The 21,220-nt window shown below is 35.4% G+C and overlaps 1 protein-coding gene across 1 annotated transcript in view; it reads right to left on the bottom strand.

The window, feature by feature from the left end:
* The window catches only part of LOC100752243 (heat shock factor protein 3), a 62,187-nt gene that overhangs the window by 14,169 nt on the left and 26,798 nt on the right, over positions 1–21,220 (bottom strand). The window contains exons 3-6 of the mRNA XM_027431909.2: positions 19,021–19,148; positions 10,459–10,583; positions 1,036–1,111; positions 747–808 (exon numbers count right to left, since the gene is read on the bottom strand). Of these exons, the coding sequence (XP_027287710.1) occupies positions 747–808; positions 1,036–1,111; positions 10,459–10,583; positions 19,021–19,148 (391 nt within the window). The remainder of the gene's footprint in view (positions 1–746; positions 809–1,035; positions 1,112–10,458; positions 10,584–19,020; positions 19,149–21,220) is intronic.

The raw sequence follows: 21,220 nt of genomic DNA, 5'->3' as shown, positions 1-21,220 counted from the left end.
TCCTTTGTGTAATGTTCCATTCTTTTATTTCCTGCATAGCAATCTAAAGTTAACCACTAGTCCCAGTGTTTTTATTTCTACTTCCATTCACAATACAATAACTAATATATTAGTTCACACCATGCTGTAAGTGTTCATTTAATTCCTAATACAATTGGTTCTTAAGGAGAAAGTTTTGAATGATTTTTAGTGAGCAGGTATTCTATTTTCATAGTGGGTGTGATAATTTTAATAGGAAAGGTCACCATAGACTCAACATTGGCTCACAGGCATTGGCACTATTAGGAGATGTGGCCTAGTTGAAGTAAGTGTGGCCCTGTTGGAGGAAGTGTATCACTGTGGAGTTGGGTTTTGAAGTCTTATATGCTCAAGCTACACACAGTGTGGCAAACAGTTTTTCCTTCTGCTTCCTATAGGTCAAGATGTAAGACTCTCAGCTCCTTCTCCAGCACCATGTCTGCCTGCGCACTTCCATGTTCCACCATGATGACAATGGACTAAACCTCTTAACTGTAAGCTAGCTGTAATTAAATGTTTGCTTTGTAGGAGTTGCCATGGTCATGGTGTCTCTTTACAGCAATAAAACCCTAACTATGACAGTAGGTTTACTGCTGGATAATAATATGTTTTGCTTTCCTTAGCAGGTACTCTGGTGGCACATACTTAATCCATGCATTATGACGTGTTCAGAACTAGACAAGAGAATAAGGATGCTTCTGAAGAATACTCAGAGTCAGCAAACTCACCTTTTCCTCTTTTTTAGTATGGAATGGTTTTCATTCATCAAATCCAAGATAAAATGGAGTACCTGAAAATAACACACTGTTTTAACTCTAACACCATTCTCAATATTTAGGGAAATCAATAGTAAAACATGAAGGTTGTGAGAGGTTCTAGAAAGTATAACTTTGCATAATCATTTAGCTTTTGCATGACTTTATATTGTAAATATTTTATATTTATGCACAGAGTGCCATCAAATAAAAATAATTCCTAGAAAAGAAAAACAAAGACTACTTTTAAAAAAACTTATACCTGTGTTAAGAGTTGCTGTTGCTCACAGTACTTTTTTCTTAAGTTTGTCATTTCAACACATAGGCCTGAATAGTCCCTGAAACAAAAATAGATTACTTAAATGGAGAAAGATGTTAGTGTTCTTTAGAACTTTGAAAATAAAATATCTAAAAATATGCTGAATTATCTGAATTAATAGTATCATTATGTTCTTCATAAAATTATACCTGTATTGTCCTAGTAGAATATTACTGCCTTTTAGTTTAAAAATCACTGCCTTTACTAGTTAATTAGTTCACACAGATTTTAGAGCAATGAGGTTTTAGTCGTGCTGATAATAACCTAAAGCACTATACATGCTAGGAAATCATTCTACCACTAAGTTGCATCTCAACTCCATCTACATTTTTGAAAGCTCAGATTAACCTCATAGTTTGGAACTTCAGTGATCAATCAAATGACAGATGTGATATTTAGTTTTCTCACAATCCTACCTTATTACTTTTCTAGACTTAAGAAAACAAAACAAATTCCTTATTAATTAACTTCAATCACTTGAGGAAGAAAAGATTTTATAAAAATAAATGAGAATAAATAAATCTCCAGGTTGGTAGTTTTATATAAAACTATCACATTCAGGCTTCTATTAAATAATACAAGAGACACATGCTATCAGATTACATTTCTAATACTGAATTAGTTTTTATATACAAATTTTCATTGAGTTTTGTGTTTTAAGAATAAACAGCATTGTTTCCAGTTCCGGTTCATTATCGCTGCGCAGATTCATCTGAGGCAAGCGACCTGCCTGCCAGACCAAGTTCAGCGGCGGCGGTGAGTTCCGAACACCGAACACCCAGAGGCAGCCCGGCCTCCATCCGCTGGGCCAGGTAGGCCAGGAACTGTTTCCAGTACTAGTTCATCGTCGATGCTCAGAGTCATCTGACACAAGTGACCATACGGAGTTCGGCAGCAGGATCCGACACCCCGAGGCCCGGTGACAGCTCTACCTCCAACTGCCCACCCGGTGGGACTCAGCATGCCCGGACATTGCCAACACCCGGGTAACAGTGACACCTCCATCCACGAGAAGAGAACCGACATCAGAGTATTGGATCTGTTTGAATCTACCAGAAGGGAACCGTGGTCCCACACCCACCAGGAGAACAAGAAACACTTGTTACACTCACCAGAAGAAAGCATGAGAAGAGGACAAGGTAAAAGCACATCCAACAACAGAAAACCCAATATGACACCACCTGAGACTAGGAACCATACACCAGTAAGACCTCAACATCACGATGCAGATGAACCAGAAGAGAATGACCTTAAAAACATCTTCAGGAGAATGATAGAGGACCTCAAAGAGGACATGAGAAAATCCCTTAAAGAAATTGAAGACAAAACAAACCAAAAATACAAGAAACAGTTCAAGACCTAAAAACTGAAATAGAGACAATAAAGAAAGCACAATCTGAGGCAATGCTGGAAACAGAAAAACTGGGTAAACAATCAGGAACTACAGATGTAAGCATAACCAACAGAAAACAAGAGATGGAAGAGAGAATCTCAGGAGTTGAAGACACACTAGTGGAAATAGATTCATCAACCAAAGAAAATCTCAAGTCCAACAAATCCCTAACACAAAATATCCAGGAAATATGGGATACTGTGAAAAGACCAAACCTAAGAATAATAGGTATAGAAGAAGGTGAAGAAATCCAACTCAAAGGCACAGAAAACATAGTCAACAAAATCATAGAAGAAAACTTTCCCAACCTAAAGAAAGACATGCCAATGAAAATACAAGAAGCCTACAGAACACCAAATAGACTGGACCAAAAAAAAGGTCACCTCGCCACATAATAATCAAAACACCAAGCATACACAACAAAGAGAAAATATTAAGAGCAGCAAAGGAAAAAGGTCAAGTAACCTATAAAGGCAAACCTATCAGAATCACCCCTGACTTTTCCTTGGAAACTCTGAAAGCCAGAAGGTCCTGGATCAATATTCTACCTACACTAAGAGACCATGGATGCCAGCCCAGACTACTATACCCAGCAAAGCTTTCAATCATTATAGATGGAGAAAACAAGATATTCCATAATAAAACCAGATTCAAACAATACATATCCACCAATCCAGCCCTACAGAAAGTACTGGAAGGTAAACTGCAACCCAAGGAAGTTAACTACAACCAGAAAATATAGGCAATAGATACTCCCAATTTTCCAACAGTCAAAAGAAAAAAAGGGATAGAATAGCACACATAATCTTGCCACCATCACCAAATCAAAAACAAACAAGAATGAGCAATAATCAATGGTTGATTTTAGAGAAGGTTCCATGTGGCGCTGAGAAGGTAAATTGTTTTGTATTTGGGTGGAATGTTCTATAGATATCTGTTAAGTCCAATTGCGCCATAACTTTTATTAGTTCTTTTATTTCTTTGTTCAGTTTCTGTCTGGTGTTCCTGTCCAGTGGCAAGAGGTGGGTGTTGAAATCTCCCACTATAAGTGTGTGTGGTTTTATGTGTGATTTGAGTTTTAGTAATGTTTCTTTTAGAAACGTGGATGCCTTTGTATTTGGGGCATAAATGTTCAGAATTGAGACTTCATCCTGATGGATTTCTATTGTGATGAGTAGGAAATGACCTTATTCATCTCTTTTGACTGATTTTAATTTAAAGTCCAATTTGTTGGATATTAGGATTGCTACCCCTGCTTGTTTCTTGGGTCCATTTGATTGGAAGATCTTTCCCCAACCTTTAATTCTTAGGTACCGTCTGTCTTGAGGTTGAGGTGAGTTTCTTGTAAGCAGCAGAAGGAACGATTCTGTCTTCTTATCTGTTCTGCTAATCTCTGTCTTTTTATAGGGGAGTTAAGACCATTAATGGTCATGGATATTAATGTAATCCACCATATAAACAGACTGAGGAAAAAAATCACATGATCATCTCACTGGATGCCGAAAAAGCCTTTGACAAAATCCAACATCCCTTCATGATAAAGCTCCTGGAGAAACCGGGGATAACAGGAACATACCTCAACATAATAAAAGCAATATACAGCAAGCCAACAGCTAACATCAAATTAAATGGAGAGAACTCAATGCAATTCCTCTAAAATCAGGTACAAGACAAGGCTGTCCACTCTCTCCATACCTCTTCAATATTGTCCTGGAAGTTCTAGCTAGAGCAATAAGACAACAAAAGGAGATCAAGGGAATACAAATTGGAAAGGGAGAAGTCAAACTCTCACTATTTGCAGATGATATGATAGTCTACATAAGTGACCCGAAAAATCAACCAGGGAACTCCTACAGCTGATAAACACCTTCAATAAAGTGGCAGGATACAAGATTAATTCAAAAAAATCTGTAGCCCTACTATATATGGATGACACATTGGTGGAGAAAGAAATCAGACAAGCATCACCCTTTACAATTGCCACTAACAACATAAAATACCTTGGAGTAACACTAACCAAAAAAGTGAAAGACCTGTACTGTAAGAATTTTGAGTCTCTAAAGAAAGAAATTAAAGAAGATACCAGAAAATGGAAAGATCTCCCATGCTCTTGGATAGGTAGGATCAACATAGTAAAAATGGCAATCTTGCCAAAAGCAATCTACAGATTCAATGCAATCCCCATCAAAATCCCAACACAATTCTTCACAGACCTTGAAAGAACAATTCTCAACTTTATATGGAGAAACAAAAGACCCAGGATAGCCAAATCATCCCTATACAATAAAGGAACTTCTGGAGGCATCACCATCCCTGACTTCAAGCTCTATTACAGAGCTATAGTCCTGAAAACAGTTTGGTATTGGCACAAAAATAGACTGATAGACCAATGGAATAGAATTGAAAACCCTGATATTACCCCACACACCTATGAACACCTGATTTTTGACAAACAATCCAAATTTATACGGTGGAACAAAGAGAACATCTTCAACAAATGGTGCTGGAATAACTGGTTGCAGACATGTAGAAGACTGCAGTTAGACCCAAGCCTATTGCCTTGCACAAAACTTAAGTCAAAATGGATCAAAGTTATCAACATAAATCCAGCTACACTGATCCTATTAGAAGACAAAGTGAGAAATACTCTTGAATTAATCGGTACAGGAGACCGATTCATGAACATTACACCAGTAGCACAGACACTGAGGTCAACAATTAATAAATGGGACCTCCTGAAACTGAGAAGCTTCTGTAAGGCAAAGGAGACAGTCAGCAAGACAAAACGGCAGCCCACAAACTGGGAAAAGATATTCACCCACCCCACATCTAACAGAAGGCTGATCTTCAAAATATACAATGAACTCAAGAAGCTAGTCCCCCAAACACCAAACAACCCAATTAAAAAGTGGGGTACAGAACTAATAGACAATTCTCAATAGAGGAATCTAAAATTGCTGAAAGACACATGAGAAAACGTTCAACATCCTTAGTCATCAGGGAAATGCAAATCAAAACTACTCTGAGATACCATCTTACTCCTTTCAGAATGGCTAAAATCAAGAATACCAATGGCAGTTTATGCTGGAGAGGATGCTGAGAAAGAGGAACACTCCTCCACTGCTGGTGGGAGTGCCAACTTGTACAGCCACTGTGGAAATCAGTGTGGCGACTCCTCAAGAAAATTTGAATGAGTCTATCACAAGATCCAGCAATTCCACTCCTAGGCATATACCCAAAAGAAGCACATTCATATAAGAAGGACATATGTTCAACCATGTTCATAGCAGCATTATTTGTAATAGCCAGAAACTGGAAGCAGCCTAGATGCCCCTCAACCGAAGAATGGATAGAGGAATTGTGGTAATTTACACAATGGAGTACTACTCAGCCAAAAAAAAACAAAAAAACAAAAAAAACAAAAAACAATGGAATCTTGAAATTTGCAGGAAAATGGATGGAACTAGAAGAAACCATTCTGAGCGAGGTAACCCAATCACAAAAAGACAAACATCATATATACTCACTCATATGTGTACCTGCTTTATGATACATAGTAGTGACCATGCTTTATCAGAGCTGTTTTTAATGATGTTGCTCAGAATGGTTTCCTTCCAGATGATGACTGAGAAGCTAATTAAAAAAAATGGTGCCAAGTACCACAAGAGTACTTTTTTTGTTGTTGTTTGTTTGCTTTTTGTTTTTGTTTGTTTTTTGTTTTTTTAAAATGGAGTGTGCTGGATGTCTCTACAATTTTGTTCAAAGGACTGCAGAACCTGGAAAAGCTTTTGCTGCTATGGATGCATAACATATTGCCATTATTGATATATATATATATATATATATATATATATATATATATATAATTGAAACTCAAATATATGATGAATCCAAGGTGTTTCAGTGAGTGCTCACCTGTGCATGCAAATTTGATTTCATCTTGAGTAAGTAGTAAAGTTATATGCTTGCCAAAAAAAAGTGACATACTGGAAGACAAATGTCACACAATTTCAATTTTATGTGTAACCTAGAAATGATGAACTTATGGGAACAGATAGCAGAATTGTGGCTATTAGGTTTCAGTGTGGGACTTTTAACAATGGGGACACGATTGGTTTAAGGATATAAAACTGCAGTTGGACAAGAGGCATGGACTCTCTGAAGTCTTGAAGTCTACTGAGAGCATGATAAATATGGTTGATAACAATATGCTATATTTTAAAAGTTGTGAGATAGTATACTTTAACTGTTCTCAAAACAAAAATGATGAATATGTGTTATATAACATGTTAATTGGTTTAATTTAGCCATGCCATTGTGAACATACTATATTATGTATCATAATTGTGCATGACTTTATTTATGAACTAAATAAATGAATGAAAAAAGAATAAACAGCCTTATAAACAAAGTTGAATGTACGTGCTCACAGATATGCTGCCTCTGATAATTTTAATTATTAGAGAGACACTGCTTGAAATGCACCATGTTTGAATATGTCTAGTTATCTCTGTTCACATATAATAGTAATGATACAATTAGAAACATGAACACAAAACCTCGAAAGTGTTAGCAGGACTACTGGAATAAAATACCTTTCCTGTTGGAAGGAGTGGATGGGGTGGAGCTGGTAGGGAGGCAAGGGGGCAGGAGGAGGGATGGGAGGGAGAACTTTGGGTGGAATGTAAAATGAAATAAAAATAAAGAAATATAAAGAAAAAAGAATACCAGAATTTATTCATTGTCTATAATATCTTTCTGACCCCTTACCTTCCCATGTAAAGACTACCATTTCACTTCTGTTATGTTAAGCAAAAAAGTATGCCATTTTAGAAGATAAATTAAAACAAAATATCTGTCATTTGTAGAGACTAAATTGTTTAACTTGTAGAAGATTATATTCCATATGTATATAAGTTGACTAGGAATGGATTTGTGACTGCTGATCTTGGTTGTCAACTTGACTACATCTGGAATCAATAAAACCCAAGCTTTTGGGCACTCATGTGAGGGATTTTCCTAATCAGATTATTAGAACCAAGAAGAACCACCCTAACTCTGTTCCATACCCTCATCAAAGGACATGGAAGAAAGGAAGCTTTGCTTTTGCCTGCTCGTCCTCATCCTCACCAGCAAGTTCATCTATCCTGTTTCTGAGGCAGTCCTTCACCAGCATAGGTACAATTTGTGGGATGGAGATCAGCAGTTATTCAGTAATCCTCCAGACTCAATCACCAGATTGGGACTGCTGAGGAATTCAGCCTTGTAAACTGAGTAACTACTGGAGTCTCAGTCTCTCCAATGTGAGATAGCCATTGTTGAACTACCCAAACTGCATCTTGTAAGGCAGTTTAGCAAATATCCTGCTTTTAACATATCGGTTCTGTACCTTTTAAGAATCCTGCCTAATTAATCTAGATTGTTGTAGCAAGAGTGGGATATTACTGCAATGGGCCTGATTGTTTATTTGGGGGAGGATTGTGAAGGATTTTGGAGTTCTTGGCTGGAAACATCATTTAATATTTACAGCTTAATGACTTGTTGTTAATTTAATGATAACACTGACAGCAATGAAGGCAATGGAGATCTGGCCTGGAAAGTTGCAGAAGGAAGCAAAGACACAATCATGGTCATTCCTATGATATTTTGGACCAGAAATCTTTGGAAGTGAAACCTTTGCTTTACTGATAGAATTGATGCTGGTCATGTGGGATTGAGGAATCAGCTGTGAGTAAGAGGTGATCAGCATTACTGAAGTGAAATCTTTTGGGAATATTTCCTCAGGGACAGCACACAGAAGCCAGCTTCTAATTCTGGCAACTGGCAACAAACATTCTTATTAGCCAAATCAAATAGATGAGGGTCAGGTTTTAAATAAGAGGACTACCCAAATGACAATATGTTCATTTTGATGGGGGGTGATTATAGGTAACATGAAGAAAAAAGATTTTTGGTATTTATTTATTGAATTGCTGATGTAAATATATACTGTTTTAAAGACAGCATTTGCTGGTTGCTTTGCATATATAAATTTACGTGCCTTTAACTCTACCTACAAACTTGTACATAGAATTTAGATACATTTCAGACACTTAGCTTTATGCAGAGGGTGATAAAAGTACAAAAGTTGTGTTAGAGAATAACTTCATATAAAGTGGGCATTTAACAGACTGACATGAAGATATTTAACTAAACTTTTATTTGTTAAAACCAAATTTCTTAAGTAACCAAATGTCTGGCAAAATCAACAGAAAGAAAGCCATTATTTTGATAAAATATAAAATGTCATCCTCTTAACCAATAATCTTTTTCAAATGTTAGTAAAAGTAGAACAATATTTTTAAGAAAGCTTTGTTGCTTTGGATATAGAGAATTAGATTCTGGTTCTATATCATTAAAATAAAATTGGCTTCATAAAATCCTTAAGGTACATATACATCTTGATTTTCTGTATACAGAATTTCATGTTAATTGGGATTTTAGTATGCAATAATCTTATTTTTAGAAGAGACTCAAACAATAATCTTACTCTCTTTCTTTATATTCAGTTATTTGTATTTATATTCAGAGGCTATTCCCATAAAGTCTCAACAACATGATTGCCCAAATGTGGTCAGCATTATACAGCCTGATCAGGTTATATTTAGGAATATATGTATATGCATTAATAGCAATTAATAAAAAATAAGTGGGGGTGAATATATGGGAGAATTTGGAGAGAGGAGAGGGAAGGGAGTCATGTAGTTAAATTATAAACTCACGAATAGAAAATGGCTACACTAGTAAGAGGAGCAGATGAATGGGTCCAGTGACAGCTTCTAAGAACTAGTTACCTTTTTAAATTCACCATATAGTTTCTAACATCTTCAGTTTTTATTGTGGGCACCTAAATTCTTCCAGGAATTAGTTCTAAGTATGATATAAAATAATGAGTTTGACAATAGGAAAGTATTACAAGTATTTGCTTAGAAGGAATCTCAGAAGGCTAATTTATTCACTATTTAGGAGTAGTGTTTTGACTTGTTTGCATATAAAACCAGCCAGAACTCATTGGAACATTATCTCCCATATGGCATAAACATATGTAATGCTTAACATTCAACAGCAGATTGACATCCAAAATTAACATGAAGGACTGGCTCATGTTCAATTTCAATGAAAATCGTGGTTTCTTTTCAATGTTGATGAAAAGTACTTCTATTTTCTTCACTCTTCTCCTTTCTATGTTGCTGTATATGAAAAGCTCAATTTACTAAGTCAAATACAAAAGATAGACTCATGAAATTAAAGGTTCATTTGCACGTCACAGAAAGATTTCAGAAAAATTCAATTTGAATTTGAATACTGATGAATATTTGCTAAAAACACACCACACATACCTCCTCTAAGGTAAATAATGGATTCCAATATTTTCTCAGAGTCATTACTGTGCAAATATCTAGATAGTTAAAATTTGCCTTACAATATTACTGCCTGAGTAAAAGTCTTCCTGTATCAGGCATTGCAGGGTGTATTATGGACTCTGATTCCTCATAAAACGCTGAAGAATATTTTAAAGAAAGTATTTCATAGGCTAAACTGAAATAAAAAGGACTGAAGGAAGAATCAGTAAATGCATTAGGCATGTATGTTAGAGTACTTAAATAGAGAATGTATACATTTAAAGAACTTCTCTAGTTTTCTTTCTTAGTTAAAATGGAAATTTCTCTCCAGCTTAGTACTCATATTTCTGTTGCTGTCTTATATTCCTGTAATTTTACTTCTGATTTGTACAATCACATAGTTTTGATTATAGTTGAGCTACTGTCTCATTATTAGCAATTCCAGAATTAAATAATTTGATTCAGTGTTGTGTTTTTACTTAGAAGACATCACACTAAAACGTTCCATGTAAAATAAGAGTGGAGTTTCAGAACTCTGAAGTAATGAAACTTAAAATTGGAATCAGGCACTAGAAACAGATTAACACCCACTGTTTCATTTGTTCATATCTGGCATCCATGTTGCTCTGCATCTCTCTCATCTCTTGCATTTCAGTCAGAATTTTCTGAAACTCATCAGAGAAGAGGCTGGTATCTTCAATTTTTATTGTTGGCACCTAAAGAAGGAACAGTACAGTCACGCTGGTTAAAAATTTGGCAAACCATTAACTATCTGTTATGAGCACTAATGAGAAAGGAAAAAAAGCATGACTAATGGGGAAAAAGACATTTAATTCTGTAAATGCACCTCAATTATAGTACTACAGTGTGCATGCTTCATATTATAGTTATTACATACATTATTATGCTTCCACTATCTTCAAAGCCCCTGAAAGATTAGGAGGCTGGAGAGATGGTTCATCAGTTCATAGTACTGGCTGCTCTTCTGGAGGACCCAGGTTATTCTGTAACTCAAGTCTCAGGAGACATGACACCCTCTTCTGGCCTCCGTAAGAACTACATGTTCATGATAGGTAGACATGCAGGCAAAATACCCACACATAAAAAAATTAAATAAGAAATTAAAAATATAGTTTCTGACTATACTTCTTCCCGATTTCAAGAATATCTTACACATGGAAGACTTTCAATAAAACCAGAACATATATATATATATATATATATATATATATATATATATATAATATCAGACACACATTACATATATATATATATATGTAATATATCACATATATGAATATATCACAATTGTATTGGCACACATCTATAACACCAGCACTCTGGAGGCTGAAGAAAGAAGAAGGGAGATCATAAGTTTGAGGCTGAAAATGCCTCACCCCCCTCCACCAAAAAAGAAAAGAAAGACAAAAACACTAACTGCGTATGGCAGAATTTCTATCCCTATCAAAATGACAATACCTTACAGGGACAACAAAATACAATTTATAGTAAGTACTGTAACATAACTAAACCCAGTATATATCATTATATGTGACTTTGACACACTATATATTAATTTAGAAACATTCTATTATACATACATCTCATTTTGCTTAGAGTTGAACTCTGAACCTTTCCTTCCTTTTCCTGATGGGAGTGATTATGAGAATTATCATGGAGTAGTTTTATCTCATGAATAATGTGAAATGTGGTTAACTCTCAGAAATAACCCACAGTAGACTACACATTCATTTTTGGCCTGCTGTGTTATAAGCATATTAAACTATGGTTTTTAATGAAATGAAACAACATACTATGGTTATAGAACTTAATGCATAATAATTCCTATAATAATGTGAAAATTTATTTTGCAGGTGGTGCTTAGAACAGCTTTAATGATTTGACTGTGGATTGTTTCCAAAGGTCTAAATGCATTATCGCCATAGTTAATAGAACTTTAAAAAGTTTCATTCATTCCAAATATCACAGTATGGGCATAACAAAAGCTTATTAAAACTTTTTTAATATAGATGAGAGAATCAATAAAAATAAACATTTAATACAATAAAGCATTATCGGTTATTCTAAATTGAAGCTTTATATCATACCACTACTACGAATAGGAACTGGAGGCTCCTGGTCCATCAAAGTAAAACTTCAAAATTGTGAATAGACACTTTTGCCTTGTTTTACCTGCTGTAAATGTGTCTGAAGAATAAGATGATCTGTGAAATACTGGTGTATAATTAACAGCCTGGAGAGAAATTGGACATTTAAATTTGAAAAACTGATGGCCATGACAAGTGGAATGTAGCAAACTGCAAATGAGCAGCGAAGATAGTATGTTTTATTAGGATTAAGAAGAAGGAGCAATTATATTAGCAATGATCCAGGACTCTCTTTTGATTCTGTGATGAAAAACAAATTGCCTACCCCCGGATAGCTCATAAACTAGGCATCTCCTCTTCAGACAATACATATACTTTCTGTAATATTCACCAAACTAATGGAATAAAAGCTGCCAAGCCACTGCTACAAAAATTATGTCTTTTTTGGTCATAAGAAATTAAAATAAAAATATGGTATCTCTTTTACATATTATTACTTTCACTAACTAATGAGATATGAGAATCACTGTTCCCCATGTAGAAGTTTTAATCTCAAATTAAATACTCCTCAGGTCATATGTCTTAAAATTATTCTTAATTAGACCAAAAAAATTATGTGCTCAGTAGAATCAGTGATGTCTGAACATGACACCCTTTTCAAATGGGATTGAAAAATGACTCAGTGAAGCACTGGTTTTCATTTTTCTTCCTCGTAGAATAGAAACTATTATTCCAAGATTACCACGACGAAAATGAAGGCTGCTTCAATTTGGTATAAGAAAAACACAACCTGCTTTACTTTAAAAATCCATTTTTCTGATGACCACTTCATATTATTAATTTTTGGGGGGGAGAGTCAAAAACATTTTTGTTTTCATCGGTTATGTTAATGTCTACAATATGAAAATTAAAATTGATCTCTCTGGCTATGGAAGATTACCACCTATACTACAGTGAGGCTTTTGATTATGTGGCTATTTTAGGTGTCACCCATGGTCCTGGAACATCCTTTAATTTTTATAAGGTAGGTCCAATGATAATAAATGTATTCTCTCTCTCTCTCTCTCTCTCTCTCTCTCTCTCTCTCTCTCTCTCTCTCTCTCTCTCTCTCTCATTTCTCCTGTACCCCTGAAGGATAATTTTTGCTCAACACACTCTACTGTGTAAATTTTTTCTTCAAAATGTAGTATCAAAAGGAGACCTTCTGTGCTTTCAGTACAGAGACACAGGTTCGGTGGAACAGGGACACAGTGTGAGTGGGTTCATGGTCTGAGAGGTAAGTAGTGCTGCTAAAGCATACCAGTGCCTCCAAATGGGGCTGTGCAGTGCCAAATGGTTATTGGAGTGTCAGAAACAGTCTCAGATGAGAAAAGCTACACGGAGTCACTTCAAAAAGACCCTTGGGGAGGTAATGCCATGGCCACTGTGACCTTATGTGAACTGTACCCCCCCCACAGGAAGCTCAGAGTAAATGACACAAGACTACATGCTGAACTTGGTGGAATTCTCCTAGACAGTGTTTGAGTCAGAAATCAGCAAGGCAGAAACTAAATTGGATTTGCCACTTTTGCTGGTGAGGGGTATGGGTCCTAAGCCACTCACCAAATAACAGAAGCAACCTCCCCCCCCCCCGAGATATGAGTCCAACATTAGTAACCTGATACCTGAGAACTGCTCAGAAATATTACCAGCATCTGAGACTCCAACCACGAAGCCCTCCCCACTGTCCAGAATAACCTAATCTCCAGGAAGAAAGCATAGAAGCAATAACAAGATGGCTAGTGTAAGTCAGAATTCTGGGAGCCAAGCAACAAAACTCTCTACTCCGTATTTATCCTCATTCACATTCTCTCTCCCACTCTCCTTCCCTACTCTTTCTTTTTAGGATTCCCTTTCCCAAAGAATATAGGCTGGCAATGTTTGCATATGTCTCCTTTCTCAATTAACCTTTAGTAAGACTGTTTCATATTTCCCTCCCCATTTGCCTACTTCTTGTTCCTTTTGCATATATACTTCTCTCCTCACTTTTTCTTAAACAAATATCAAACACTACTACTCTTAACCTGAGTTCTTTCTGTTGCTGTTACTGTTGCTACTTGCTTATTTTTTCTTTCCACTCATATCAAAAGCAACCAATATGTTAGTACACATACTAATATCTGTGTCCCCTTAGTTCCTAAAACAATCATTGTGCAGGAAAAAATAACTTTTTATTTGGCTAATACTGGACTGCTATTGAAAGCCTATCCTTTGTTAGTGTTTTTTTTTTTTTTTCACAATATTGGAACTCTGGGGAATACTAAAGATCAAATCTGGTGTCCTCATTAACAGTCTTGCAGATAAAAATAATACCTCAACCTTATAACTACATAGCTCCACCTGTAAAGACTAAAAATTGCCCCTGAAATAATAAGGATGATTTAAAATTAATTAATCATAATGAAATTTAAAAATAAATAAACTCAGCCAACAGCTTAACTCCAGATATACAAAACCCAATGGAAAGCCATAATTTGAAAAACCAAAGCAACATTAGTCCTTCCAAAATTACTAATCCCATAAAATTAGTCTCTAGTAAGAATTGGTACCGGGCGTTGGTGGTGCACGCCTTTAATCCCAGCACTCGGGAGGCAGAGGCAGGCGAATCTCTGTGAGTTCGAGGCCAGCCTGGTCTCTAGAGCGAGTGCCAGGATAGGCTTCAAAGCTACACAGAGAAACCCTGTCTCGAAAAAAAAAGAATTAGTTACATGAAATTTCAGTTAGGTGACTCAAAAATATGATTATAATACGTTCAAAGAAATTAAGGAAGACAAACTGAAGGAATTCTAATAACAGGACTCAAATAGTTCAAGGAAATGATAAAGTAAATATAAGTTACGAAAAAGAATCCAAATATTGCAACATTGAAGAAAAACCAAACTGAAATATTAGAAAAGAAAGAATACAAATGAAATGAAAATCTCTGTAGAATGACAAGAGCAGAATGTTTCAAGGACAAGATACAGTACTTGTGATTGAAGTTAAGGAATCAGAATATTCCAAAGAGGTCCCAGATGAATTAACCCAAAAGTATGGCTGATACATTCTGGATATACATCATCCAAGATAACATCAAATCTAAGAATTGTTGGTATAGTGAGTGGGGGTGGGTTGGGGGGACGTTGGGGAGCTTGGGAGGATGGGAGGGTGAGGGAATGGATATGTAAATAAGAGTGCTTCTAAAATAAAAATTAAAAAAAATGTTATAAAAGAGGAAGAAATTTTGATTTTGAAGGTATAGTAAATGTTTTCAGCAAAATCATTGCAGAAAATTTCCCAGTGTTTTGAAAAGAGATGACAATCTAGATATAAGAAGCATTTAAGACACAAACAAAAAATGGTCATGAAAGAACTATCCTTCAACTAAATCACTAACTACAGACACCAAAAAAGTATGTTGAAAGAAGCACAAGAGACTTCACCTACAGAAGCAGGCTTGTGAGAGTAACAGTAACAATGGGGAAAATCTAAAAACCAGGAGATGATATAGTTCAAGTTCTGAAAGACAACTACCATCCCAAAATATTATATGGAGTAAAACTATATGTAAGAATTTAAAGGAAAAGAAAACCTTTTCATGATAAAAACAGGCTAAAGGCATTCATGACTACTAAGCCAGCTCTATGGAAGATACTTCAAAGAGTCCTTTGGAACAAAACTGAAGACATTCATAGGGCCACAGGAAAAATAAATGACACTTCTATAATAGCTAGAGGAATAAGAAAAGCCCCAAACCACAAAACAATAAAATATCAGGAATTAACACACATCTTTCAACAATAACTCTTGATTATGAAGGGTATTAACTCCCTAGGCAAAAGACAAAGACTAAAAGATTAGGTTAAAAACAAGATTTATTGATTTCTTGCTTCCAAACAAATGACAATTCTTAAGGTGAAAAGATGGAATTGTTTTTTTTCCTAAGCAAATGGAACAGAAAAAACCTTTACCACTGGTTTTATGTATAGTAATTAAAACTGAAAATATACAGAACAAAAAGCCATAGAAAACAGCAAGAGAAAAGCTACGCATCACATAGAAAGAAAAATACATCAGAATAACAGTTGATCTCTCAAAGGAAACTTTGAAAGCCAGAAAAGGTTGAAATAATGTAATCCAAGTTCTAAAGAAAACAAATACCAACCTATACTAGGGTATCCAGGAAAGCTATCTGTCATAGTTGACAGAGAAAGAAAAACAAGTACACCATATAAAAAACCTAAGAGAATTCATTTTTATTAAGCCAGCCGTACAGAGTATATTAGAATATTGGAAACAGTACTTTAATCTGAAGAGAGGATTAAGCATAGCTGAAACACCATAGAAAGAAAGTATTTGATGATATAATTACTGAAACAGTACAATTAAGAGCACACACAAACAAAAAGAATGCAATCAACATGCATCTTCCAATAATATTTAAATATAGATGGCCTCAACTCTACAATCAAAAGGCATGGGATCACTGAATGGATCAAGTAACAAAATTTGTATTTCTGTTCTCTCAAGAAACTCATTTTGATTTTAAAATGGGAACCACCTTAAAGTGAGGGGATGGTTAAAAAAAAAAGTGCTGAAAACAAACGGGGCCAGGAAGCAAGCAGGTGTTGCTATCTTAGTGTCTGATAAAGTAGACATTAAAGTAAAATTGATTAGAAGAGATAAATGACACATCATTCAAATCAAGGGAACAATTAATCAAAAGGGCATACAATTCCAAACATATGTGCACCAAATTCTGGTACAACAATTTCATAAAATGTGTATGATTGAGATCAGTGACAGATTAATAACAACCACAATTGTATAGATGATTCCAATACTTCTCTTTTTTTGAATAGACAGGTAACCTGGCTAAAAATCACAATAATCAGAAATATATGACATCATACATCAAATGGACTCAACAGACACCTACAGAATATTCCATCCGACACAAAAGAATACACATGATACTCAGTAGCACATAGAAGCTTTTCTAAAATTGAACGCACTGTGGGACACAAAATAAATCTTTGAAATTTCCAAAAGATAGAAATAACTCCTTGTATCCTACTGAGCAGGAAAGCAAGAAAACTTAAAGTTGATGAAAAAAATCTCTTGTAAATACACAAACTCCTGGAGATCTGGAGATTAAACAACACATTCCTGAATGATGACTGGATCAAGGAAGAAATCAAGACAGAAATAAAAAACATTTATGGAATTAAATGAAAATGAAAACACAGTACAACAAAACATTCAGTACACATTAGAAAAAAGTCTCATGAGGGAAATTTATACCTCCAAGTGACTACAGTAAAAATCAGAAAAAGCACAAATAATTGACTTAATGATGCAACTCAAAAATGTGGACAAGCAAGGACAAACCATATCCAAATGCAGTCAATGGCAAGAAATAATAAAAATCAGAGGAGAGTAATCAAATAGAAACAAAGAAAATAATACAAAGAACCAATAAATCTAAGAGCTGACTCTTTGAGAAGATAAACCAGATTGACAGACCCCTGGTGTGACTAACCAAATGACAGAAAGACAAGAACCTATCTCAAAGCCATGGCCTCTGTGTGAAAGCTACATTTCCTGTGTAAGTAACTTCTCTTTCTTTACTTCCCCTAACCATATGCCATCTGCAAACTAATGAGCCTATTTCTAGACCTGTGGCCATGAACTCTTCATTCATGAGGTCCCCTTGCCTGACCTAACTCAGATGCACAATATTTTCTGGCACCATAAAGCTACATGGAAAAGAAGGAGGCTTTTGAATGAGTGACAACCAACAGCTGTCTAATTGGACTTAAGGTTGTTCAACAGGAGAAAAATCATGCCTGGTACTAAAAACCTAGCCAACGTCCTGGGCTAGTGAGTTCATGGGATTTAGAATATTATTTACTATTTGCACTTTGCAAGACCAGTATAATTCCTTACTATATTTTAAATCTTATTCTTATACCCGCAGCTATCACCCCTCATCAAGAATGTTTTATTTAACCAAAAATAGAAAGCATAACAGAAAATGGGAACAATGCAGAGATCAATGGATTGTGAGAAATGCAGCTCCAAAGTAGACATTACATCACAGACCCTGCATCTATAGTTCAGGGAACATCACAGAAGAGGTTGCAGAAAAAAAATTTAAAGCCAGATTATCAGAAAGTCTGCTTTGAAATAGTGTCTCCAACAAACAACAAAAACCCCAAACAAAACCAAAAACAGCTCCATAAATAAGACCAGAATAATAGCAATATGGATAGACATGCCAAAGTCAAAGAAAGAACTTTCACAGGACCCGATCCCTAGCAAAGAACTATAGGCACCTAGTGACTACTGAGATAGACAATTACCCTCTTCCAGCAATGAGCCACCTAATTAAAGTCAATATACTACAGAGACATCTGTGAATGAATGTCATTTTCAGTCTTATTCATAATAGTTACATTATGGAAGCAAAGTAGGTGTGCAGGAACAGAATGTGGGTAAAGAAGCAGTTGTACATGTACATGATGGATGTTCTTTTCAATGGTAAAGAACAATGAAGTTTTGTTGTCTGTAGAAAAATGGATGTAACTAAATACAATCATATTTAAAAGACAGAATTAAGCTGGATGTGGTGGCACACACCTTTATTCCCAGCAATTGGGAGAAAGAGGCAGGTGGATCACTGTGAGTTTGAGGCAGATAGAGCCTGTAGTTATTTTCTTTAGTATTCATCATTCAAGTTCCTATTTCATAATCTATCCTAGCCCCATCTGCTTATTTCCTAAACATGTTGTATCAATATCTACATAGTAAAAAAAGTCACAGAAAAATAAAATAGAGCACAAAAAATTTTGGTGTAAACTAATACCTACGCAATATGTTTACAGGAACCCAAAAAAGTAGTTAGCCACCAGTTCCCAATTCCAGCAGCTTCATGGTAAGAGAAATCATGAAATGTTTAGGGTAAGTAAGGACTGAATGCTACCCTAAATCCTAGGGAAAAGTAAGACAGAAGTTCCCTTCCTACCTTTCGCTTAATGTTTTCAAGAAGACATGCTCCTCCTTTTTTGAAGAGGGGATGCTGAAATTCCATAGGTATTTTCTTCTCATCGCTGGTATTTTCACTCTGCAGTGACATCGTCTTTCGGAAACCATCTAATAAAAAGAACAAATCAAAATTAAGCAATAATCATAAATGCCATACAGTCGATTCTAATAAGAAATTTGGAAGTATTGGAACAAGTAAGTAATATTCAAAATGTTTGATAGCCATAAAAAGTAAATTGGTAGCTTAAAATCAAGCTTGGGTACTACTGACTCTTACTGTTCTTTGTGTCCGTGGTGTGTGTGTGTGTGTGTGTGTGTGTGTGTGTGTGTGTGTGTGTGTGTGTGTGTGTGTGTGTGTGTGTGTGTGTGTGTAATTGTGCGTGTGTACAAGCATCTGAGCTGGTTTGGTTTTCTCTGTGGAAGCATGTAGAGACCCCTTTCCACCTTTTGTTTTATTTAGGCAACATCTCTCATTGAACTTGAAATTTGCTGTTATGTCTAAACTGGCTGGCCAAGTGAGTTCCTTGAATCTACCTATCTCTGCCCTCTGCCCCTCAGTGCTGGGATTTAAGATGGATAACATCCACCTGACTTTTATGTTGTTCAACGGAGTCTGAATCTATTTCCTCATATTTGCACAAGGACTTCATCAACTGAGCTGTCTCCCCAGTTCCAGAATTTGAGATCTAAATTGCTTAATTTAAATTGATTATACACAACTTGGCAGTGATTCTAGAATCCAAACAAATAAGGATGGGTTACTATATATTTGCATGTATATTTATATATAACATTCAAGCCTCATTTAAACCAACAGATTCCAATTTTTCCAACCCCTGACTAAATGCCAAGATACACAATATCTCACATATTTCCAAGTGTGGGTAATACGACTTGATCTGGGTTTTAGCTTCTTTTGGTGCCGTGATAACTATTTGGAAAATACTGAGAAAGAAGACAGTATGAAAAACATACGGAATCAAACAAAAAAATTCCTAAACCTCAAAACCAAACAAAACAAGACAGGATTACTAAAAACACTCTTTACTAATAAAAGAACTGCTGGAGGTATAACCATACCAGATTTCAAGTTGTACTACAGAGCTGTAATAATAAAAACAGCATGGTGCTACACAAAAACAGACATGTTGATCAATGGAATTGAATCAAAGACCTAGACATAAACCCACACACCTATGGACACGTGCTTTTTTGACAATGAAGCCATAAATAGACACTGGAATAAAACACAACATCTTCAACAAATGCTGCTGGGAAAAGTGGATGTCTTTATGTAGAACAAAGCAGAAAGATTTATAACTATCACCCTGTACAAAACTCAAATCCAAATGGATCAAACACCTCAACATAAAACCAGATCTTACTACAAGGACACTTATTCAACCATGTCCATTGCTGCTCTATTCATGACAGTCAGAAACTGGAAATAACCTAGATGTTCCTCAACTAAAGAATGGATAAAGAAAATTGCTACATTTACACAATAGAGTATTTTCAGCTGTTAAAAAAATGATGTCATAAAATTTGCAGACAAATGGATGGAACTAGAAAAAATAATCCAAGTAGAGGGAGGGAAAACTATAATCAAGATGCATTGCATAAGAAAAGAATATATTTTTAATTAAGAGGGAGAAACTAAAAAATATTAGTAAATAAATTATTGAAAAAGAAAAAAAGAAGGAAAAAAAGGATCTGGAGATATGAAAAACTAGATCATATACTCTTCAAGCAAGAACAACAGCAATAAACACCCTAAACAAATTTAAAAATTAGTGTATATATATATATATATATATATATATATATATATTGAATATCTGAATAAAGATTTATTAAAAGAACAGTGTGTGTGTGTGTGTGTGTGTGTGTGTGTGTGTGTGTGTGTGTGTTTGTGTGTGTGTGTGTTTTTGTGAATACCCCCCCTGGATAGACAAAGAAATCTTGAGAAAAAAAGGATAATGATGGAATGACTATCATATCTCTTCTTGGGTAATATTGTAGAGAAAGAGTAGTTAAACAGCAAAACATTGGCAGAAAATTGGGCCATTGGCATAGCACTGAAGATCCAGATCCAGATCCATACAATTATTACTACCTAGATTTCTACAAAAATACTTCTCTGGAGGAAAGACAGATTCTTCCACAAATGGTCTAGGAAA

The sequence above is a fragment of the Cricetulus griseus genome, chromosome X, assembly GCF_003668045.3.
Source record: "Cricetulus griseus strain 17A/GY chromosome X, alternate assembly CriGri-PICRH-1.0, whole genome shotgun sequence".
NCBI classification, from domain to species: Eukaryota; Metazoa; Chordata; class Mammalia; order Rodentia; family Cricetidae; genus Cricetulus; species Cricetulus griseus.
The sequence above is the reverse complement of the archived record's forward strand: the minus strand, read 5'-3'. Positions and strand labels throughout refer to the sequence as shown.